The sequence below is a fragment of the Ochotona curzoniae genome, unplaced genomic scaffold (genome assembly GCF_017591425.1).
Source record: "Ochotona curzoniae isolate NIBS_2020 unplaced genomic scaffold, NIBS_Ocur_1.0 contig_2927, whole genome shotgun sequence".
NCBI classification, from domain to species: Eukaryota; Metazoa; Chordata; class Mammalia; order Lagomorpha; family Ochotonidae; genus Ochotona; species Ochotona curzoniae.
In genome coordinates this window covers 4,537,061-4,557,907 of record NW_024465654.1, presented here as the reverse complement: position 1 = coordinate 4,557,907, position 20,847 = coordinate 4,537,061, and the positions used below count along the sequence as shown (strand labels likewise).

The window sequence follows — 20,847 nt, the reverse complement described above, 5'->3', positions numbered from 1 at the left end:
TGATGAAAAAAAGAATTCTATAAAGTTGTACCCAGCAGATTGCCTGACGTTGTCCGGTGTGCACACTATGACGTACTTACAAATTCACATTACACAGAATTGGAAAGATTAACTAACCTAATGAAAGTGGCAAACTAACTACTTTTTGGAGGTTATTTGTCTAATTAATGACTCTGGTTTACTTCCATTCTAGAACACAGATTAACTTCACAGTGGCTATTGACTTCACGGCCTCAAATGGTGAGTGTCACGGTTACCTCTGGACAGAATGAGGGACAGTTACGTGAAAAGTGAAGTGTTTTGAGGGTTAGATATTTGATTCTGATGTTTACAACTTCTGAAGCCTTTTCTACAAAATCTGCAAATTTTTCATTGTCAGTGTTATGTAATAGCTCACATATGCAAAACAGTAAAATTAAACAAATAGGCACAGGCTCTCAGCATTTTAGCATGTATTACATGCTAAAATGGCGCTCCGCCCTCCGAGAGCCGCGCTGAAACCACCGAGCTGAGTTACTCTGTTACTTCAACTTCAAGCTAATGAGTTTTACTCATGTGTTCTACTTTTAAAAAATAATAAAATAAAATGGAACACAGAAGTAAAACCTACAGTCCAGCGGGTTCAAGATGCTAGGTTTGTCCAGCTTGTTCAAATACTAGTTCTCTCGTTTCCACACTGATGAGTCGTCACCCCAGCTGCCGTGAAGCATGTGTGTCCGGGAGTGGAGAATGGGCCTTGGCCAGTGGGAGAGGACAGATTGGATTAGTCCTGGAACAGGTTGTCCGCAAAACTTACCTGAGTCCAAGAACAGAGATGCGATGTCTAAGTAAGTCCAGTTCTGTAGTGCCTTCCTGTTTGCACTGATCTTTCAGGTGCATAATCTGACCTGCTTTGCTCAGCGCAGTGACAGAACAGATTCTAGAGATGTGACTCTGCACACGGGGCACGGGACTGCGCCCATGGCTGCCCGTAACGTCTGGAAAGAGAATCTGTGATCTGTCACACCGAGATGTGTGGGCAGAACTGGGGAGTCGGCATGCTCTGCCTCTGCGAAGAAATAACTGAGTCCTTTCCCAGCTGTTCCCTCTGTGTCGGCAGCACAGGCTGAAGACGGTCTGGTAGTTGTAGATACCCAGGGACTGTTGGCTTCTGTGAACTGAAACCTAAGGATTCAAGCTACAGGCCGGCGATAGTTTCAGGACAGAGCCCCCTCCCCTGGTGGCAGCTGTGTCAAGTGCTGTTTCCGTCCACAGGCAACCCTGCCCAGCCCACCTCTCTCCACTACATGAACCCTTACCAGCTCAACGCCTACGGGATGGCCCTGAAGGCGGTGGGAGAAATCGTTCAAGATTACGACAGCGACAAGATGTTCCCAGCTCTGGGATTTGGTGCCAAGCTGCCTCCCGATGGAAGGATCTCTCATGAATTTGCGTTGGTGAGACTGTCAGCCGGGGTTGATATTGGAAAGTCTGCTGTGTTGGGTCTTTTGCTGTTGGCTTCTTTCTGCTCTAGCTCTTCCCAAAGCTGGCTTCTGTGGCAGCAGACTGAACAGAAAAATAAGAGAAAGCTAAAATAAGAGCAATATAGTTCCCAAAGGAACGTCTGACTTCTAGAGGGCTCTACTCTGAGTATTGTTGGGCAGCAAGAGTTCCTAAACCCATTTAAACATGCCGCTGCGCTCATGGCCCGTGGGTCACAGCATGAAAGCAGAGTCGGAGGAGCTAGCATATCCCTTCCGGTCAGTGTTCGGGCCCACGGCTGGGTGTGGATGGAAAGTTTAGTTCTTTCTTCCATGAAATGGCCCACATGCCGTACTGGTAGTGTTACATAAAAATGAGAATCCGTCGGAATTCTGTTATCTCTTAGAAAATTAAAATTTCCCAGCAGCTTGTAAGACCGTGAAAACCACTCATGTGGTCCTTCTTTTGAAACGCCTCGGGCTGAGGGTTAGGAGCTGTTTGAAAGCCTGAGAAAAGGAAGAATTGTGCTAAACTAAATTAGGGTTATTAATTTTCCTTCCATATGTTTCTCCTCGCCCTTGAGTATTTTTTTTTCCTCTGTTATTTCCACATTCGTTTCTGCTGTAAGGAGGCTCTGTCACCTGCACCTTCAGCGGGTCCTCAGGTCCGTTCAAACACGCATGCGCTGGGGGTCGCCCCCTTCCAGATGTGTGAGGAAGTTCCCCAAGTTGATGATGATGCCAACAGAAATGATTATTGATTATGATGATGGCATTAACTGTAAGATTACCTTGTACTTACAGTTCTTTCACTTTCTGGTAGCACTTTGGGTTTCTTAGATAGGTGAGATTTAACAAAAAAAGATTAAAAGTATATTTAATGATAATATTTTATTTGATCCCTGCCAGAGTGTTGTGTTAATCTCAGGCTACATTTCTGCAGTAAATTTGAGAGTATTTCTTAAATTCCTGGAGAAATGGAATTAAAAGTAGCTTACTTTGGTGAAATTTATTTTGAAATCAATATGTCATGTTTCATAATCGGTGTTCTCCAAAAACTTTTTGAAGAGAAGGAACTGTTTACTGTAAAATGCTTTGCTTTTCATGCTGAGAATTTGTCATATTGGTTGCATTCTTTCACATAGCGAGGAAGACATTCTAGAAACTGAAGTAATCCGTACTGAGGGAGCGTAGGCGAGTAGAGATGCCTGCGGTGAGCTTTGTCAAAGAAAAGGGTCCCAGGCAAACCCAGGCTGCAAGGTGGGGGAGGCGGAGGCGACACACTGGAAAAGGACAGGGGGTCCTAAAGATGGGGAAGATTGTTCTGGAATCATCTCTTCAGCACTTGCGATTAGAACATGAATGGCTCCCTGCCCTGCTTGCCTTGTAATTCCTGAGGACCCCGTGTGGGCCCGTGACCCCGTGTGGGCCCGTGACCCCGTGTGGGCCCGTGACCCCGTGTGGGATGAGGTGTATGTGGAGCCTGTGGCCAGCAGCCCTCTACCGGTCAACAGATAAATGTCCTACACCCACGTGATAACTCTAAAAGTGTACTTGCTCACTTATTTTGATATTAATAGAAAGTGTGCAAGTTAATATCTGTGTGTGTGCTTGTACTTAGAACTGCACACTGACATTGTGAACATGGAGACACTAACTTTGGACTCTGAGTAGATGTCCGTTTACTGAACGGAAGGGAGAGGTCTCCCACTTCTCACACAGTGAGGGGTCTGGGAGCTACCACAGAAAGCCAGGACGGGCAGAGCAAGGGCTCTGGGTGCCTCCCCAGTGTCCGGGCAGTGTGAGGCTGCAGGCTTCTGGGTGCAGTGACCCCCGCAGCCCAGTCCCCGGAGGAGCCACGGCAGGCAGCAGCTGAGAGCTAGGCCCTCTCCATGCAGCTGCTGGTGGCCGAGGGCCTGCTCTGGGTACTCAGGTGCATGCTCACTGTCTCGTGAGTGGAACATCGATGTGGATGGAAGTATCAACTCAGCCATTGCCCTGTTCACTAATTAACAAGAAAAGTAAACGCACTTATGGTCAGAATATTCCAGTTTTATTTTGGTGGCAGTGCTGCCCATAAATTCATTTTAATTTGTTTTTGCAAGTGAAAGTTGATTACTGGCAGAATTATTTCAGCTTTTGAACAGATAACATCTTGTGATAACCCATTACAACTTTAACATCTGGTAAGAAATTTCATTTTTGTAGCCCTAAACTATATTTTAAAACCCCAGTTAAATGCAGAGCACAAAGGAAAAAGAACATACACGTTGATGTATAAAGTGTCTTATCGTCCAGGGCATTTGAACTTCGAGCAGCTCATTGTGGATTTTACGACTAAATCAAAGTGTTTCAGGCATCCCAAAGTGACGGGGACACGCAGTGATTACTCCCCCCGTGCTGAGGGAAATGGTGGTCCCACTGGGATTCATCCGCAGGAACTGGGGGCATGGGGAACTAATCCCCGGTAAAGGCACTGCCAGGCTGGTCAGAGAGCGCCCGGAGCCGGCCCTGGCGGCGGTCCCCAGGGGAGGACCGGGAATACGGTTTACATGCCCCAAATCAGCGACAGGTTGTTAAAATTAGCTTCATGTCTTTTCCAGGGAAAGGAGCACCATAACAATCTTTTATTTAAAAAGCTTAAATAGGTCAGCTCAGATTAACATCAAATCCAACCTCTGGCTGCTTCGGGCCAAATACTAAGCTTCACATTCTAATTTGTCAACTTGTGGGACTGATTTTATAATGGAAAGATATGTCTTACTTTAAAGTTTAGAAAAATTATATCATTTGACTGATAATGGTGTTTGAAGATAAGACGAGAGCAGAAGGGAAATAAGGTGGCAAGCCTTCCCCAACAGCCGGTTGGCATGTGGGACATCGCAGCTGTGGCTGAGGGCCCGGCCTTGGCATGCGCTTGGCATGTCCTGGTGCAGGGCAGGGTCCCCTGGGGCCGGTCCCCTGGGCTCACATCCAAGCTGTGCCATCCGTGCCGTGTGCCTGCAGCACAGCCTGGTGCATCTCTGCCTGTTCTCACAGGGTGTTTGTTCCCTTCCGTGCATCTCTGCCTGTTTCGACAGGTGCAACAGGGAATCCCCTTGTGGTTTTGGGTTGCATTTCCTTGATAACTGCATTTTCAATCATTGCATATTTATTGTTGATCACATTACTTGTTACGTTCTTATTCTATGTGTGACTGTTGGCCCCGAATGCCTGTATGAATGTCGGTGTGTGTGCCTCCCCCTTTCTTGATTGACCTTCATGTTTTCACCATGCAGTTTTGCTTTGCTGTAACTTTCCACAGAATGGGAACCCTCAGAACCCGTACTGCGATGGCATCGAGGGCGTCATGGAAGCCTATTACAGGAGCCTGAAGTCTGTCCAGCTCTACGGACCGACCAACTTCGCGCCTGTCATCAATCACGTGGCGAGGTGAGTGGAGAGCAAAGCAGATGTTTAATATAGTGCACTAAAGCGCACGTGACACAGGTGTTGGCATGACTGCAAAGGCGCTTTCTCTTCATGCTCCTCCAGGAAGATGGGGGAGAGAGAGATACAGTGCAGACAGGCCAAGGGCTTCGCACAGAATCACCAGTGACCAGGCTGTGGTAACGTCTGTCTGAGTTCCAGGGAAGACGTGGAGCAGTGATGGGGCTGATGGTACTGCCCACTGTCTAAATTCAGCATCCGTGCCAGATTCTCTAGAGTCACGCAAGTAATATTACGGCTGAATTCCACGGACGAGTACGTCGAGCTGTCAGGGACACGTAGACACGTTATTGTGAACTCAGAAGTTAACGCAGTAGCTATTTCTAGAAATTCTCGGAACTCCATCTGTGTGCGGCGCATAGTACAGACTGCAGAATAGGACTGCTCCAACTCCAAGCATGTTCTAGAGAAAATGGTAAAATATAAACAAGATGTAGTCACTCTTTTTTTCATTAGTGCATCTAATTCACTTGAGTTAGGTCTCTTTTTTCCAGATTATTGGAGTGTTTGGCTTGTGCCGGGCCCTTGCCTTACTCTGAGATAATTCAAACAGTAGAGCTCAGCAACAACAAATGAAATGCCGCTTGCTTTCTGATGTGCTTATCAGCGCACAAAGGAAGTGGTACCTCGGTTCCCTTCCAGAAGGTTCTGGTCCTTCCTAGCCTCCTGTGTGTTGTCTGTCACTTAGCGTGTTCCACTTTGTGTTATCTGGGACATGCAGAGTGTTGAGCTCCTGCACCCAGGGCTGACCCCAGCGGGACTGGCTGGGAAGCTGCACCTGCTGACAGACATACTGAGGGCCAGCTCGGGCGTGCCGCTCTCCCTCCGCTTGCCGGCATTCTTGTCTGCAGTGTGTACCAAGATAGAACTTTACATCTCAACCCTGTGCACGTGCAATGAAAAAACAAACAAAGGAAAGGGAAAGATTACTAAGAAATAATATTCTTACGTCATTTTCACGGGGTATCCTGTTTATTTTTGTGATTTTTTTAATATAATTCCTGGCCCACAAAATTGTTTCCACCGTTCTCTAATGGGTGACTGGAAGCGTAACTCGTGCCGTCAGCATCCAGGTGCCTCTGCAGGACTGTGGCCTGGGTTTGCGGAGGGCTTTCAAAGCAGAATCAAACACGCTAACGCAAGATAAAGGACACAGAACAGTTTTTAAAATAAAATGAAAAAGGAAATAGGATATCAGTTGAACTCATGCTAGTTATGTTCCCCTCGGTTTCCCCTCGTACTATCATTATGTTGTGAAACTTAAAATTCCTGATAAAAATGTTTAAGTGCAATTCAGTATATCACGTAAAACTACAGGGTGGCATAATTTTGTTTTTTGTGGTTTTTATGTTGTATCTATGAGTTCATTACCTTTTCAGATATAGGGGAAGCAGCTGGCTAAATTTTAGACCTTTTGAAATAAGCCATAATGTAATAAATCACTATTCTTCCCGTTAAAAAAGAAAAAAAATACCAAGGCTGCTGTGAGCCAGCTCGGCCTGGCAGTGCCGCAGGAGGCCCGGGCGGGCAGCCCTCCGGGCCCCAGGGACTAGTGCCACTGTCGCTTCCTGGGTCCAGACGCCTGTCCCACTTGGTCTCTGATGTTAGTAAATAGTTTATCTTGAACCAAAAATGCTGTCCACTCAAGGACAAGGTAGTGTTTATGCAGCAAGGAAGATACAGTTGCCGCATGTGGAACCTCAACTAAGGTAAGGTTACTTGTACATTCTGTTGATTTTAATAACAGAGCCACCCGAAGTGAGCACTTGAGCACTGAATCAATGTTTAAAAATTAATCCTGTTATTGAACATTTTTAATATCTTTTTTTATTGGAAAGTCAGATTTACAGAGAGAAAGATCTTCCATCTGCTGGTTCACTCCTCAGCCACATCAACTGGAGCTGAGGTGGAGCCTGGGGCCTCTTCCGGGTCTCCCACACGGGGGCAGGGTCCCAAGGCCTTGGGCCGTCCTTGACTGCTTTCCCAGGCCACGAGCATTAGTTTTAAGAGAGTCAAAGCAAATACACAGCTTGGTTTTTAAATTCCTTTATTTCACCCTTGATAAGAGTGTAGCATTTTGAAGGTGGTTTATTGCTTTCAGGTACTGAGTATAAGCTCAGTTTTAAGGTTGATCTCTGTATTAAAAGGACCGACTTCTGAGATAATCTTACTGTGACAAAGCATTGATATAGGTGAGACTGGGGGCATCAGACTTGGAAGGTTTCTGAGGCTCGTCTGTATTCAGAGGCTTTCCTATGCCTGCCTCTCATCTCATTCCATTTCTGTCCTGGTTTTCTAAAACCGTCTGGGGAAACAGCAGCTCAAACAGTGTAAAGCTACGGCTCATGCTATGTCATGGGTTGAAGTGCAAAGCGTTCAGCATGTAGTCCAGAACTCCCAGTAGCTGCCTGCCGCTCACCTGGGCAAACTCATTCCCTTTTGCTTCCTCCCAGATGCATCACAATACGGAGGCTCATTGTTGTGCCTGAGCATCAGCTGGTTCCGTGTGCATGCTAGAGCACTTAGTAATTGAAGCATACTCCATTGTTCATGTGTGCTTCTCCACCTTGAAAGGAAAATCCGTCATTCAGCTGGTGTTTATATGTGCATATATTTATGTGTTTATATTATAGATCTCTCACAGTACTTTGCATTTACAGAGAAATTGATACTTTATTTGCTGGGTTGGTTTTAATGAGTGGGATTATAATAGGAAATGAAGGAAACTTTTAAGGAAAAGTCGGTCTTAATGGGCTATGAAAATGTTTCTGCAATTGACGCCTGCTCTGCTGGAGCTCTCCAGAGAGCGCGAGCAAGCCGGCAGGAGACACGGCAGGACCTGGAGTGTGTGAGTAAATAACTGGCTTTTTATGCCTAAGCTCTGAGAAGCAGAGCAAAATGGCACACATCCACCAGTTCTTTGCCCAGATGCCTGGCTTCACCAGGCCCGAGCTCAGAACTGGGAACTCTGTCTAGGACTGCGATGTGGATGGTTGGAGTCCAACTTCCTGAGTCACCAGGGTCTGCATGGTTAGGGGCTGCGCGGGTCCCGAATGTGGATGCTGCAGAGGCAGGATGCAGGTGTCCTGACTTGTGCCTTAACTGCTCTGCTCAGTGCCGGACCCCTGCCTGGCCCAGGTGACAAAGACCAACTGTGGTGCCTACTGAAAAGACAAACAAGCAAACAAAAAGCCTCAGAGGTACCTGGAGAGTTAAAATTAGAGAACTCCAGGACCTTCGGGTGTAAGGTTTACCTCGTATCTGCAGCACTGTGTTTAGACTTCATTAACCAGTAGCAGGAGGAGGAATGATGGCAGCGGCCAGGCAGGGCACAGGGAGCTGGACTGCCATTTCTGCTTCCCTCGGGGGCGTTAGCCAGCAGCTGGACAGAAGGGAAGTGGAAATGTGAAGCAGCACTTATGTGGGATGGCAGCATGGCAGAGAGTGGCTTAACTCTCTATGCCACATCGTTGGCCCCATTTGGCTTTGTAACTGAGGTGAAATTTCCATAAGCTGAAATTGATTGTAAGGCATACAATTTCATTAATAAATTATCACCTATACATAGTTCTACATAAAATGATTATTAACACTTAAATATACTAATAGAGTATATAAGTAGTAGTGCATGTAATTTACTTGTTACTTTTACCTCTAAATTGTTCCATAAACTATCTCATTTTTAAAGGCAGAAGAGTTAAATTCAGGGGTGGATGTTTAGCCAAGTAACCAAGACACTGGTGAGGATGCCTACCTCTTACCAAAGTCCCCGGGTTCAAAACCGGGCTCTCGGCTCTCACTCAAGCTTTCTGGGATCCAGGAGGAGAGGCAGGTGAGGGCTCCCTGTCCACTGTGTCTGCGCGGGGTGGAGTCGTTGGCCCCCAGCTCGTGAGCATGCAGGAGGGCACCTGCAGGTGGCAGTGCTGGGTCTCCTGGGTAGCCTGCCAGGGGAGTGGATACCCAGTGCCTGTACAGGCAGCTCACAGAACATCTGCCACGTAGCTAGGATGAAGAAGACTGAGTCCCTCCCTTTGTGCTAATCAGATCCCCTTTTTCTCACCTTCAGCAGTAGGTGACTTGATGACAGGTGACCGCGGCCGGCAGGCAGGGAGGTTGTGGTTACTCTCGTGCTCTGCTTCAGAAGCTGAGCGCCTGAGGTCTGCACAGTGCAGGCTTCTAATGCTGACATGTTTTCTTGAAGTTGAGAATTCTCCAACTATTCCATGTTCTGTGGCAACCCTCGTGTAGAGGAGCTGACTCACTTCCTGCTCCTTACCGTTCCCGTCCAGGTACGCTTCTTCCGTCAAGGACGGCTCCCAGTACTTTGTGCTCCTGATCGTGACAGACGGTGTTATTTCCGACATGGCTCAAACCAAGGAGTCCATCGTGAACGTGAGTGGCGGTCAGGGTGGCAGCGAGGGGCCCGGGATCCAGTGTGCTTGTGTGGCAGTGAAAGATGCTCCTTTGCTGCAGACAGCACCCCCACCCGGACAACTCCTGCACGCTAACACTGAGGCCCAGGCTGAAATGTGCAGTTAACTGGAAGCTGTAGTGTCATTGCCCTTCAGCACATCAGTTTGGATACAGTTTTAGTAAGAGGGTTTAGTTTTTAACATTTACATTGTGGCTACAGAACTGTGCTGACTCATTCCCTGTGCATTTTAATTCTGACTTGTGGTTTGGGATTCTAAGATGATTGGACTGTCTCACAGGACGGTGATCCACTCGCTTCCCTATGTGGAGGCTTACACTATCGGGCATGAAGTACACGTTTGATGTAGATGTTGATGAGTTACATCAATTATTAATAGCAAAGAGAAATGTAATAGAACTTTTCTCCTCACATCCAATAGCTTAAGATGTTTGGAAAAATCAGATGTGCTGTAGATATTCTTAGAAAAAACAAACCTAAAAGGCAGGAAGGGAAAGGTTTACATGGGGTGGATTTCCTGCACACGAGTGGCCCGTGACGGCAGTGCGCACGCTTCCCGTGTGGCCTGGGGACAGTGACTCATTTGTCGATGTGCTTAGCTGCAGCGTTCCACTCTCCTGCTGGCTCTCACGCTCATCAGCAAGTAGTTTATTCAAAAATGGTAAAATTCAAGATACATGCTAGAAGAAAAATGTTGTGACATCACATGCTTTATTGTTCCACAAAGTTTCATATTTATATTACTAAGACGTTTTTGTAAAGATGGTTGACATTGCTCGTGTGCTGTGAACATCGGCTTCTCTGGCACTGCTGTTCCCGAATCCGGTGCTCTTCCTCCGCAGAGCAGCTCAACGATGTCTGGGAAGAGAACAAGGGTAGAAAATAAGCCAGATGCGGCACGGGATGGGCAGGTGTGGTTAGGAAAGGAGAGGGGCGCTGTCTAGGACATTAGCTGTGTTTGAATATTAGTGAACAATTAGATGAGACTCGGTATTTTGTCTTAAGGACTCTTAACCTCCTGTGATTTCTTTAAAGGCCTCGAAGCTGCCCATGTCCATAATCATAGTGGGTGTCGGACCGGCAGAATTTGATGGTGAGTACTGGAATTCCAATTGTATTCCTTAGAGTTTCATTTTATCCGACAGGATTTTTCTTAGCCTTTTGTGAGGGAGGACGACGTGAGTGTGTGCAGTGACCGTGTTTACATAAACACAGGCTGCAGACTGAACTAAATGTTTATTTAGGTGCAGAAACTTTAAATTTATGCATAATTTTTTTCATAGTACTAATTTGCCATGAACTTCTTGAAAATCTGCCATATTGCGGATTTCACAAGTTCATCCCAAAATAAATGTATTATATGACATAATTTTTAAAAAAGGTGTATTTGGAAAGGATAGAGAAAGATCTTAGATCTAAGTGGTCATAATTTCTGGGGCTTGACTAGAGCAAAGCCTCAAGTCCCTCGTGGGCGGCAGGCTCCCCAGCACTCGGGCCACCACGTGCGTTATCTGCAGAAAGCAGGATCAGAGCAGAGCGTCCTACCTGGAACCAGGTGAGAAAATGAAAGGATTCTGAGCGCCGTGTTCTTTCTCCTCCCTGTCTAGTTCACTGGAGGCAGTTTACCATTCGGTCAGTCTTAAACTGAAATATGAGACGTATTCGGGCTGCCCTGAAACCTCCCAGGATGACTGCTAGATTCACCCGTTGTAAGGTAGTGAAACCACAGCACAGGCATGATACAGGGATTTCAGGGGTTACAAAACCTGGCTAGTCCAGAGAGGTTCGCCTTGTAAATGGCGAACAGTGAACTGAAATGGAACTGACCTGTGAGAAGGCGTCTGATCGGCCACGTGGTCGGTCGTCTCGTCTCCCTGGGCTCAGGCCTTGTTCCAGTGTCTGCTGAGCCACATGCAAGTGTTTACACAACTAGTAATCTGGGTGGACTTCATGGAGGACTGTCGCCCAGGGTTCCTGCGAGAACGTGGCTTGAGTCAGGGTGGCTTCACTGCACAGCCAGCTTCTCCAGCCTGGGACTCTGGACCACCTTTGGCAAAGCACACAGATGAGCATTCCTAGAATACAGTGGACCCACCTGTCTCCCCACGAGCAGAGCGTGGGTGTGTGCATCCCACGTGAGCGACATCACAGCCTCTCTGCTCCCGAGTTAACAAAGCAGGGATCTTCTCACTTGCACATTAATTGCAGTGTGGATTTTCAGGATTTGCTTGACTCTGCAGAGAGAACTTGAGGCGGCTTTAATCTTCCCTGCCAGCCTCTGCAGGGCTGGGCCTATTGAGCCTTCCCCTGAGGTTCCAACTAGACAGTCCTTCAAGCTCAGTCCCTTCTCTTAGGGATCCGCTGCCCAGAACAGAGCAGGCTGCTGCCCATGCTGCAGCTCCTCCTGGCCGGGGAGTCAGGCTGCCTGTGCAGATGGCCGCGAGGCTCCTGCACGCGTGGGCGCCACCTCCCCCCGCCAGCAGTTAGAGCACAAGGTAAGGGCTTGCTGGCGCAGCGCCATGGTGGCTGACCATTCTGCCAGGAGATGAGGAACTGCCTCTTAGGGGCCTTTGCTTTTTTTCTCTTCCAAAATCAACCTCTGCTCTCCACAGCTAACAGTAAAAGGATAGAGTAGTCCCTGTTTCTCAGGTCGTTAGTCAACTTACAGTGCAACTTCTGCTGTCCTGCTGGAAGCACCTTTCTCAGTACTTGCACCTCTGCCTGTTAACTGGAAAGGCGCAGCCTGCATCAGGTGCCACACCAAGCCAGCGCCGACTCCTCTGCAGCTGGAGAGGCAGTGTGTGTTTCCTCCTGCGCACAGTATTTTTCCATTTGTTCCTTGAAAGGAGAGGAAATAAGGTTCAGCTATTAATGAGCCCTCATGTATTTGGATAAGAAAACTTAGAAGATATACATAATTTTCACAAGTGACTTTTCCCCCTTTATATAAAGCACCTTTTTTAAAAAGAAAGATTTCTGGGAGAAGGATTTCTTTGTGCTTAAAGAACAGTCCAACATAAGTGACCTCAGGCCCCTTTCACTTCAGGATAAAGACTTTGGGCCACGGCTTGGGAAGCGCAGCCCTCTCACCTGCTTTGCTCCCGGGAGCGTGTGGAGGGCCGCAGGCATGCAGTCTGTCTCTGTGAAGAGCAGGTGCTCAGGCGATCGGAGCAGATGTCGCATCCCGTGCAGTTCTTGCACTGAGCCCCAAAGCACTGTGGAACAGGGAGAGATACAAGATGCTTCATGTAGGAGTTCCTGGACAGCTGTCTTCCTTAATTCAGCAGGCTAAAACTGACACAGACCAAAGGAGACTATGCAAAGTTACTGAAGGTAGACTGAGTGACATTCTAACTCTTGTTTCCCATTTTACAGTAGGTGTGGAGTAACTGCATTGTTAGTTTGAAGATGACATGCCAGTTCTGCTTCTAAGAGGAAAACATGTGAAAACTAATGTTGAAAGGTTTGAGCAGAATGGATTCTGCTGCTTACAGTCCCAAGCAGCAGAGAAGTTTACTTGTTCCTGGCAGTGCAGACCTTAGTTAATGATGACGTCTGCTGTAGCCACTGGGGTCACCGAGGGATGCCCTGTTCAGTTACGGCAGCCACGCACGCTGGAGCTCACACAGCAGGGTTAGCCCAAGTGCACTGGGGGAGAGTCGTGAGCAGACGGGCTGCACTGGCATCGGGTGGCGTTTCCTTCTCCAGGAGTGAAGAGGCTGACAGGGTCATGGCAAGTGGCCACAGGACGGACCAGGAATAGTATTATCCTGAAGAACACATTAGCATGCCTCATTCAGTATTGAGGGTTCTTGCTGAAAACGCAACAGCCTCTGAAGCAGTTTTCATGGCAGTGCAGCCCGTCTGCCCCTGCAGCTGGGCCACGCAGCACCCAGCAAGCCGACACCGAGGGCAGACTCACTCTGTCCACCTCATGTCAGGGCCCAGATCATTGCTGTTTTGGAATCTGTTTTTTAAAAATCTGAGCTAGGGGAATATACAGCTTTGTAGTAGTTTTATTTGGGAATCAGGTTCAAATTATTCCTGAGAATTCTACATCAACTGGTGTGGCGTTTCTTCTGTGAGACACAGACTTAAATGTACTGAGTGGGTTACTGTCACTTACCCAGTGGGTCGCGGAAGCTGAGGTTGGAGTCTGCAGGATAGACCACAGGCCCCAGGCTGTCCCACAGGACATTCAGGCTCTGCTCTGGCCTCCAGTGGGGAACTGTGCCCCGAGCTCTGCGGAAGAAACCAGAGGTGATGGTTCCGCAGGCGTTTTGCCTCCTTATATCCCCCAGTTTCTCAGTTCTTGGCTAAGATGGTCTAGACTAACGATCTTGAATTTCTTTTCAAGCCATGGTCGAACTGGATGGAGATGATGTCAGAGTCTCTTCCAGAGGAAAATATGCTGAAAGGGACATTGTACAGGTAAGAAGATAAATTTTTTTATCTTTTCTGCTTGTTATATGCACCTGATGTCCCAGGGCCTTGAATGAGCCTCTGGCTTATTCCTGCATTTTGGATTCACCATGTACAAACAGATTTGTGGCAATCACCATTACCGCAAAATAACAGACTTGTCGTGACTGGAAGCTAGAGATGCACGGCTTTTCAGGTTCCCGCATCTGTTTATTGTTCGGTCTTGAAGCTGACACAGCAGGACTCGCTGTGCATGGACTTCCAGGGGGTGCTGCATCAAAACAAACATCTTTTAGTTTTGTTTTTCCATGGACTTAATCAAGTCTCATTTATCCTGAGTTTTTAAAAAAGGCATCACAGTGTAGACCTTTTACAGTCACTGCATAGATTCTGGTTGGACAGGAAAGCAGAGGGAGGTTAGAACTGAGAGACAGACTGGACTAAATTCTGTTATGGCAGTGAACAGAAAAAAAGGATTCATACTCTTCAGCATCAAACTCGCTTGAACTGAATGAAAGTCTCAGGGATGTGAAAAGGAAAACGGTTTGTAAAGCATACCTTTGAAACAGGAAAAGAAGTTCTGAAAAGTTTGAGGAAATAGACTCCAATACTGTCTGCCAAACAATGAGCTGTATTCATGTTTCACACACGAATACATCCTGAGATGACACAGCATTCTTCAAACCCTGACTTGTCTGCTGTGGTAACTGGGACAGCTCTCTGCATTCCAGGAATGTATGTTCTAGCAATACGAGACTGTTCATAAAGATAAAAATACAAATCAGCAAAATGGAATTTTAAAACATACAGGGATGTTCTTAAGACAACCCAGTATGATTTAAACTTCCAAACCTATGCACTTAGCAGAATACAAAGCATACACGATGGGCCTGGTAGGACTGTGCTGCTGGCTGCAGGGCTGGGTGGAGTGCGTGTCATTTGAAAGGCTCCTGGCCCTGTCAGCTTACTCCCAGGTCCAACCTGCCACGTGCTCACAGCTCAGGGTCAGTACAAAGAATGCTGGTGCTGGTGCTGTGCTGTGCTGAAAGGTTAGAGCAGAAAGGGCCAGTTTCTCAAGGTTTTGTTTAAATGATGCTTACAATGTACTTGGTAACACTTTCTCCTAAGCTAAGGAAGGGGCAAGACAACTCAGAGGAGTTAAGGTTTCCTATAAAGTGCCGGCTGTCATACCTGTCAGTGGATCCACTGCATTCAACAGTTTGAGACACCCAGTTCACATAAAGAAATGATAATCTGGAGCCTGAGTTACCAGCAGGCTACCTGTCAGCATAGCAATAATTAGTCTAATCAGACATTCTGACCACATGTGGGGAGAGGCCGGCACCCTAAGGATGTGTGCACCTTAGGGTGGGCAGTTAACCAATTTATATGTCCAAAAGTTTTGATTCCAAAGTGTATCCTGTTAGAATACACCTCACTTTCCTGAAAGGCAAAATTCTAATGAAGTTAATAAAAACTATTCCTATTCTTTAATATGATTGCCATGATTCTAGCTAGACCAGCATCCAATAGAAGTCAGGTAGTACACTTGTAAAACTAGATATTATGAACACCTAGCAGACCTCACCTGCGCTTCTCCAGTTGTTTAGGATGCATTTAGCTCTGCTGTATTGGTGTGGCTGCACGGGGAACTCGTGGAATTTTCACAGCAGCTGTCCCCTTCACAGGACGCTGTCCTCAGCCATAGGTGTCAAGCTGTTGTATCACCCCAAGATGGAGTCTCCTAGGACTACAGCATAAACAATAAACAGGATGCGTGCCTGTGGCTATGATGCTAAATCTGCAGTTCTTTAACATGTAAAGGCTGCTTGTTTGTTTATTCTATGGATTGGCCACTGTGCAAAATGCTGTACTACTGCTTGTGGCAGCCTATCAATTCATATTTAAATCATTTTCTATTAACAGAATAATAGCATTGAACCCATGGTCTTGAGACCTGCTAATGGAGCTCAGCACAGTAGGAGCAATCAAGCAAAACTGAGCAGATCAGCGACCAAAAGCCCGTTTGCCCCGAGTGGCTGAAACTTGGTTCACAACAGACCATTAGAGCAGCCATGTGTACCATTGTCTTAGCGTATCCAGGATTCCATAGTTTCACAGAAAAGAACGCATTTACTCATGCTTTTCGTGTGAATGTGATGATTTAGTGCAAAGTGGAAATTGACTAATGGCCACAGTTAAATGCACAAGCATTTGCCTTCATTTTGAATGAGAGCCTCAGTTACAGTGACCAGAAATTGAGTGTTAACACAGACAGCAAGCAGGGTTGTCAATGAAGCTGAGTGGGAAACCACAGAGGATACACTTAACCTTCCGCCAAGAGTGAGGGTGTGTTGGCGTGGAAGTCGACACTCACAGGTCAGGGAAGCAAGGCCATTGTCATTTCTCGCTTATGACATCAGAGGCAACCAGTGTTCCTTTGGGAAAGAGTTGAAGTTCATAGATGGAGTAGAAATTTCTCACCTTTTGTACTCCAAACTTGGCCTCAGCAGCAAGTGACGTCAGACTCAGACGACCATCTAACAAGCCCATGTGACCTACAGCGCATGCTCCCGGGATCCGAAAGCCAGGGTTTCTTTGTTAACCATAATCTTTTTGCATGCTTTAAAACATGAGCAGAACTGTAAGTCTCCCGAGTTTTTACTTTGAGCATTAGAGACTATCATAAAATTCCTAAAATTGGGCTCTAATTAACTTCAGTTAAACCAATCAGCACATCCTACAATATTTGTTTGAAAAAGTGAACCAGCAGTGTTTGAAAATAAGAGCCTCCATGAGCAACTAAACTGCACTTAAATTTGAAAGAGCAAACTGCTAAAAAAATATTCCTATTGCTTGATAGGAATGCAAATAAATATTGATTTTCATATTTATATTGGCTACAAATATGTGAAGTTATGGATAGTAAGTATAAAAATTAAAACTTATATGAATTGAACAAAGATAACTACTACATATGTTAACTTTACAACAGCATAAGGAAGTAGATGCCACAAATGTTCTCATTGTACAGACAGGAAACAAAGGCAAAGAAATGACACAGCTCTTGGGGAGGTTTTTTTCCAAGTACAGAATTACTGACCCAGGCATTGAGCTAGACAATTCTAGCAGAATTCGAGATTCAGTGATCAAAAGTTACGTTTACACATGATAGAATGTAAAAGAAATAATAAGCATAGTTGAGGTTAAGACAACAGATGAGCTGCGGAAGTCCCGCTCCCCTCGAGAGTGTAACGTCATGGATCTGTGACTCCCTTGCGCTCCTCTCAGATCGAGACTGTCTGCTGTTAGTTTTTCTTACCCTCGTGGCATTCTCATCCCTGGAGACGGTCAGATCTCCCTCTTGTCACACGCTTCTAAAAGCTGATCTGGGTTTTTCTATTGGGAGCAAGGCTGAGAAGGTACAATTACAGGGAGCCACATGTCCACAGTTCAAAGCCTGTGTCGTAACTGGAAGAGGAAGGAGCAATTTCCTGCTGTTCCTTTAGGGAAGCCCACCTTCCCTGCATAAAGGCATACTACACCTGCTGTTCATTTTCCCAAAATATGAACTTGTTGTATTACCTGTAGTAACGTCATAACAGCTGTTTCCTCAAAGCGCAGATTGAAGTAACTATTTAAATCAAAAGCTGGCATTCCAAAAATAAATCTAACACATGTACACTACGTTGTGAGCATTCTTTCTCTTCCTGGTGGAAAAGCAAGCCTTTATGCCAACTGTGGAATACTGCACCCAGAGGTTGTTCCTAAAATGTCTCTGCCTTTGTCTTTGCTCTGCATTCTGAAACTCACACTTGCAAAAGTTGAGTCAAGAACCATCATTCCCCTTTGGGGAGGCCGAGCTCCCATCCTGACAGCACAGGGTACATCCACTGAGTACCATTACGATGAGAGTGGAATAGGGCCATCTCTCTCACTGGAATACTTGGTGCTGAACTGACAAAGGTTCTAAGGAATTCCTCCTATAAAATTATAGTAAGCATGACACAAAAGCAAGAGCGGGGTCTTGGCGGAAAGTGCAGGTGGCATGCCGAGATCTGGAAAGACTCGGCATTCCAGGTACCTGAAGTTCTGCTAGCAAGAACCTAAAGTTTATTCATCTCCCATGGCATCTGACATTTAGAATTGTTATTTGAACCGTTCAACAAAGTGCATGCTGTTTCCCACACTCGTACCCACTGGGCACTACTGGTTGCTTACCCTGGTTAGCTGATAGCTTGGCATCAGAAATTCAACTAGGGCTGTATTGATTCCACTGAAGAAGAAACTCAGCACAGGAGTGACTTCTGGATGCACCCTCCCGTTGTAACCCTGGGCTGAAGACAGCAGCCCACGGCAGTGCCTGCTTAGCGACCACGGGAGGCCCAGGAGCAGCCCGCAGTGTGAGAGAAACACGGAGCATTCCAGTCCCTGTCAGAGGAAACAGGCATTGTAAAGTGTGGCCATTGTCTAACAGTCTAGAAAGTTTGAAATACTTTGAGAACGCAGTTCTACACACACATTTCCCTGTGCTGACATCCGCAACTCTTCCTCTTGCAGTTCGTGCCGTTCAGGGATTACATGGACCGAAGTGGAAACCACATCCTGAGCATGGCCAGGCTGGCCAAGGACGTCCTGGCCGAGATCCCCGAGCAGTTCCTGTCCTACATGAGGGCCCGAGGGATCAAGCCATCCCCTGCGCCGCCGCCCTACAGCCCGCCCACCCACGTGCTGCAGACGCAGATCTGACTGCTCCCAGGCCCGGCTGCCGCCCGTCCCCTCGGTGAGGACTGCCAAGGTCACGCTCCGCTCCTGGTGCTCTGTCACGACCCAGGGAACGGGAGACACGCTCCTCCGTCTGCTCCAGCAGTGCTAGTTCACGTCCTTTCTTGGATCCAAACTTCATTCTCTTCCTAAACCAAAACTGTAAATAGGGTTGTTGCATGTGCAACAGAAATCTTACTCAAATGCTTGAAGCAGTGTACGGATGTCTTTTCTGAATCTTTACTTTCGTTTTTGCCAGAAACAGCTCATTTCCAATGGATGTTGGGAAAAAGCACAACTGTTTTTAACTCCAACATTGTCCTCGACTGCTCCGACTGCTCCGTGTCGAGGGAAGCGGTCCCTGTATCGATGTTTACATGTTACTACTTTTTAAATTTCAACACTTTTGTAACTGTTCTTAATAAGCATTTTGAATTTCAAATACTTTGTCTTCAAAATTGCAATAGCTATCCACCATCCCAAGAGCAATATCTCCTCGAGCGACTGTCGGGGCAGCGGGGGAGGGGATGCTGCCCCCGGCACCCTGACCTGTCCACAGGCTGCAGCTGCGCAGTGCCCACTCCTCCACCGCGCCTGCGCAGGACGGAGGCGGAAGCATGGCACATGTGTAGTCTGGAAGAACGTGCATTTTTCATGGGGTTTGGGTTCTAAATTTAGACTGCCGTCAGTAAATGTAACGAAGTAGGAACTGGGAGTGCACAGAATCTGCTCTGTACTAAAAGTAGCAACCTTATATTCTAACGCTATTTAGGAAAAACTCAAATGAAGAATATTTAACTGTGAACCATGTAGCAGATGTTTTACACTTTTTATTCCATTATATCTTGTCTAGATATTTTAATTCAAAGGGATACTGGCTCTTTGATTGGGATTACCTGTTGTCACCATTCCACGTTGCCATGTGGGTGCACAGACTGGAAGTCTTCTGTGAACTCCCCAGTTAATTACTAACACCCTGTGACTTAGTGCACAACACGCTTGCCAAGTACTCTGCTCCTCTCTACTACCTGCCTGTCCACAGTAATCGTAAGAGTTTTTGCATGTACAGTTTTTACAACAATTACAGTTTTGTGAAATTGTGTCTAAATTAAAGTATTTCTCTAGAACAAATGGCCTTAAACTCTCACAGATTCCCGGAAATGATTGTCAACTGCCTTCAAATAACAAAAGTGTATTTATTTATTTTTCTTTTGTGTCAACAATGTAAAAGCTTTATATTTCTTCCTTACCTCCACCTTGTTTACTACTCGATTTATTTCTACTGTACGTTGTTCTCTCCCGAGTTGACCTAGGGTGACTTTTTTTAAGCATGAACTATTTTACTGAAAGAGAAGTGTTTAATCCACATATCTAATGGTATCACTGTAACATACTGTGTAATACCGAGTTGTCCATTTTTCAGTATTATTAAAATCTTGCAAAGGACCCTCTGCATCCTGCCTGCTTCCATGACATGCGGCCGACGACTCCGTGGCTGCCCTGCAATGCTCCTGCCAGCCTAGTTACTACCTAGCTTTTAGTTACTTTTACTTACTAGTTGAACAATCAACATTAAACAAGACTTAATACTCCTTCCTTCTTATCCAATCAGTTATTTTTCTTTGGGCTTACCAAAGAAAGACACCTGCTTTCTTGACTAAATAACGTGTCCAAGCCTGGTGTGGCCAGATGACGGAGCATTCTCACTGCCAAGCTGAGCCTGTTGGCTCACACTCATCACAAACACTGTTTGTTCTGTAAGTAATTTTAAAACACTTACCGTATCACTCCTTATGTAAGGCGAAGAAAGCAGGCATGACTAAGAGACAAGAGACGAGCCCGCACAGTGGTGTCACTGTGAAAGTGCATCTTGTGACCTGCCGAGGCACTTCCTGTAAGCTCCTTAAACACAAACGCATACCAACAACTGCACATGCAGAGGCGGAGTCTGGAGTATCCACCTGTTACACAAGCTGCAACAAAGAGCTATGCTCAACACTGCAGGGGCAATGCAGAAAACCTATCGTTGGACGTTCCCTTAAGAATTCTGATAGAATTAGCCTTGTGTTCAACAATCTCTCACTTCTCATCTCACCCAGGGAGGTATTAAACTTCTCTGGGTCTGGCCTGCCAACCTAGTGTCCCCAAGCAGTTGAGTTCACATGGCACCTCAGGCAGGAGCCCTCAGATCTCCCCTTCTAAGACCCTCCACCGTCTCCCTCTCAAGCCACCGCAACGGGCGCCTTTTCCTCAGTTCATCTCTGCACAGTGTTTCGCCGC

At 46.5% G+C, this 20,847-nt stretch overlaps 1 protein-coding gene across 1 annotated transcript in view; it reads left to right on the top strand.

Annotated features, from left to right (window-relative positions):
* Positions 1-20,183, top strand: part of CPNE8 (copine 8) — a 106,923-nt gene extending 86,740 nt beyond the window's left edge. Inside the window, exons 14-20 of the mRNA XM_040978879.1 lie at positions 194-240; positions 1,255-1,436; positions 4,765-4,892; positions 9,239-9,341; positions 10,417-10,474; positions 13,739-13,812; positions 18,364-20,183. Coding sequence (XP_040834813.1) covers positions 194-240; positions 1,255-1,436; positions 4,765-4,892; positions 9,239-9,341; positions 10,417-10,474; positions 13,739-13,812; positions 18,364-18,552 — 781 coding nt within the window. The 3' untranslated portion in view covers positions 18,553-20,183. The remainder of the gene's footprint in view (positions 1-193; positions 241-1,254; positions 1,437-4,764; positions 4,893-9,238; positions 9,342-10,416; positions 10,475-13,738; positions 13,813-18,363) is intronic.
* The last annotated feature ends 664 nt before the right edge of the window (positions 20,184-20,847 follow it).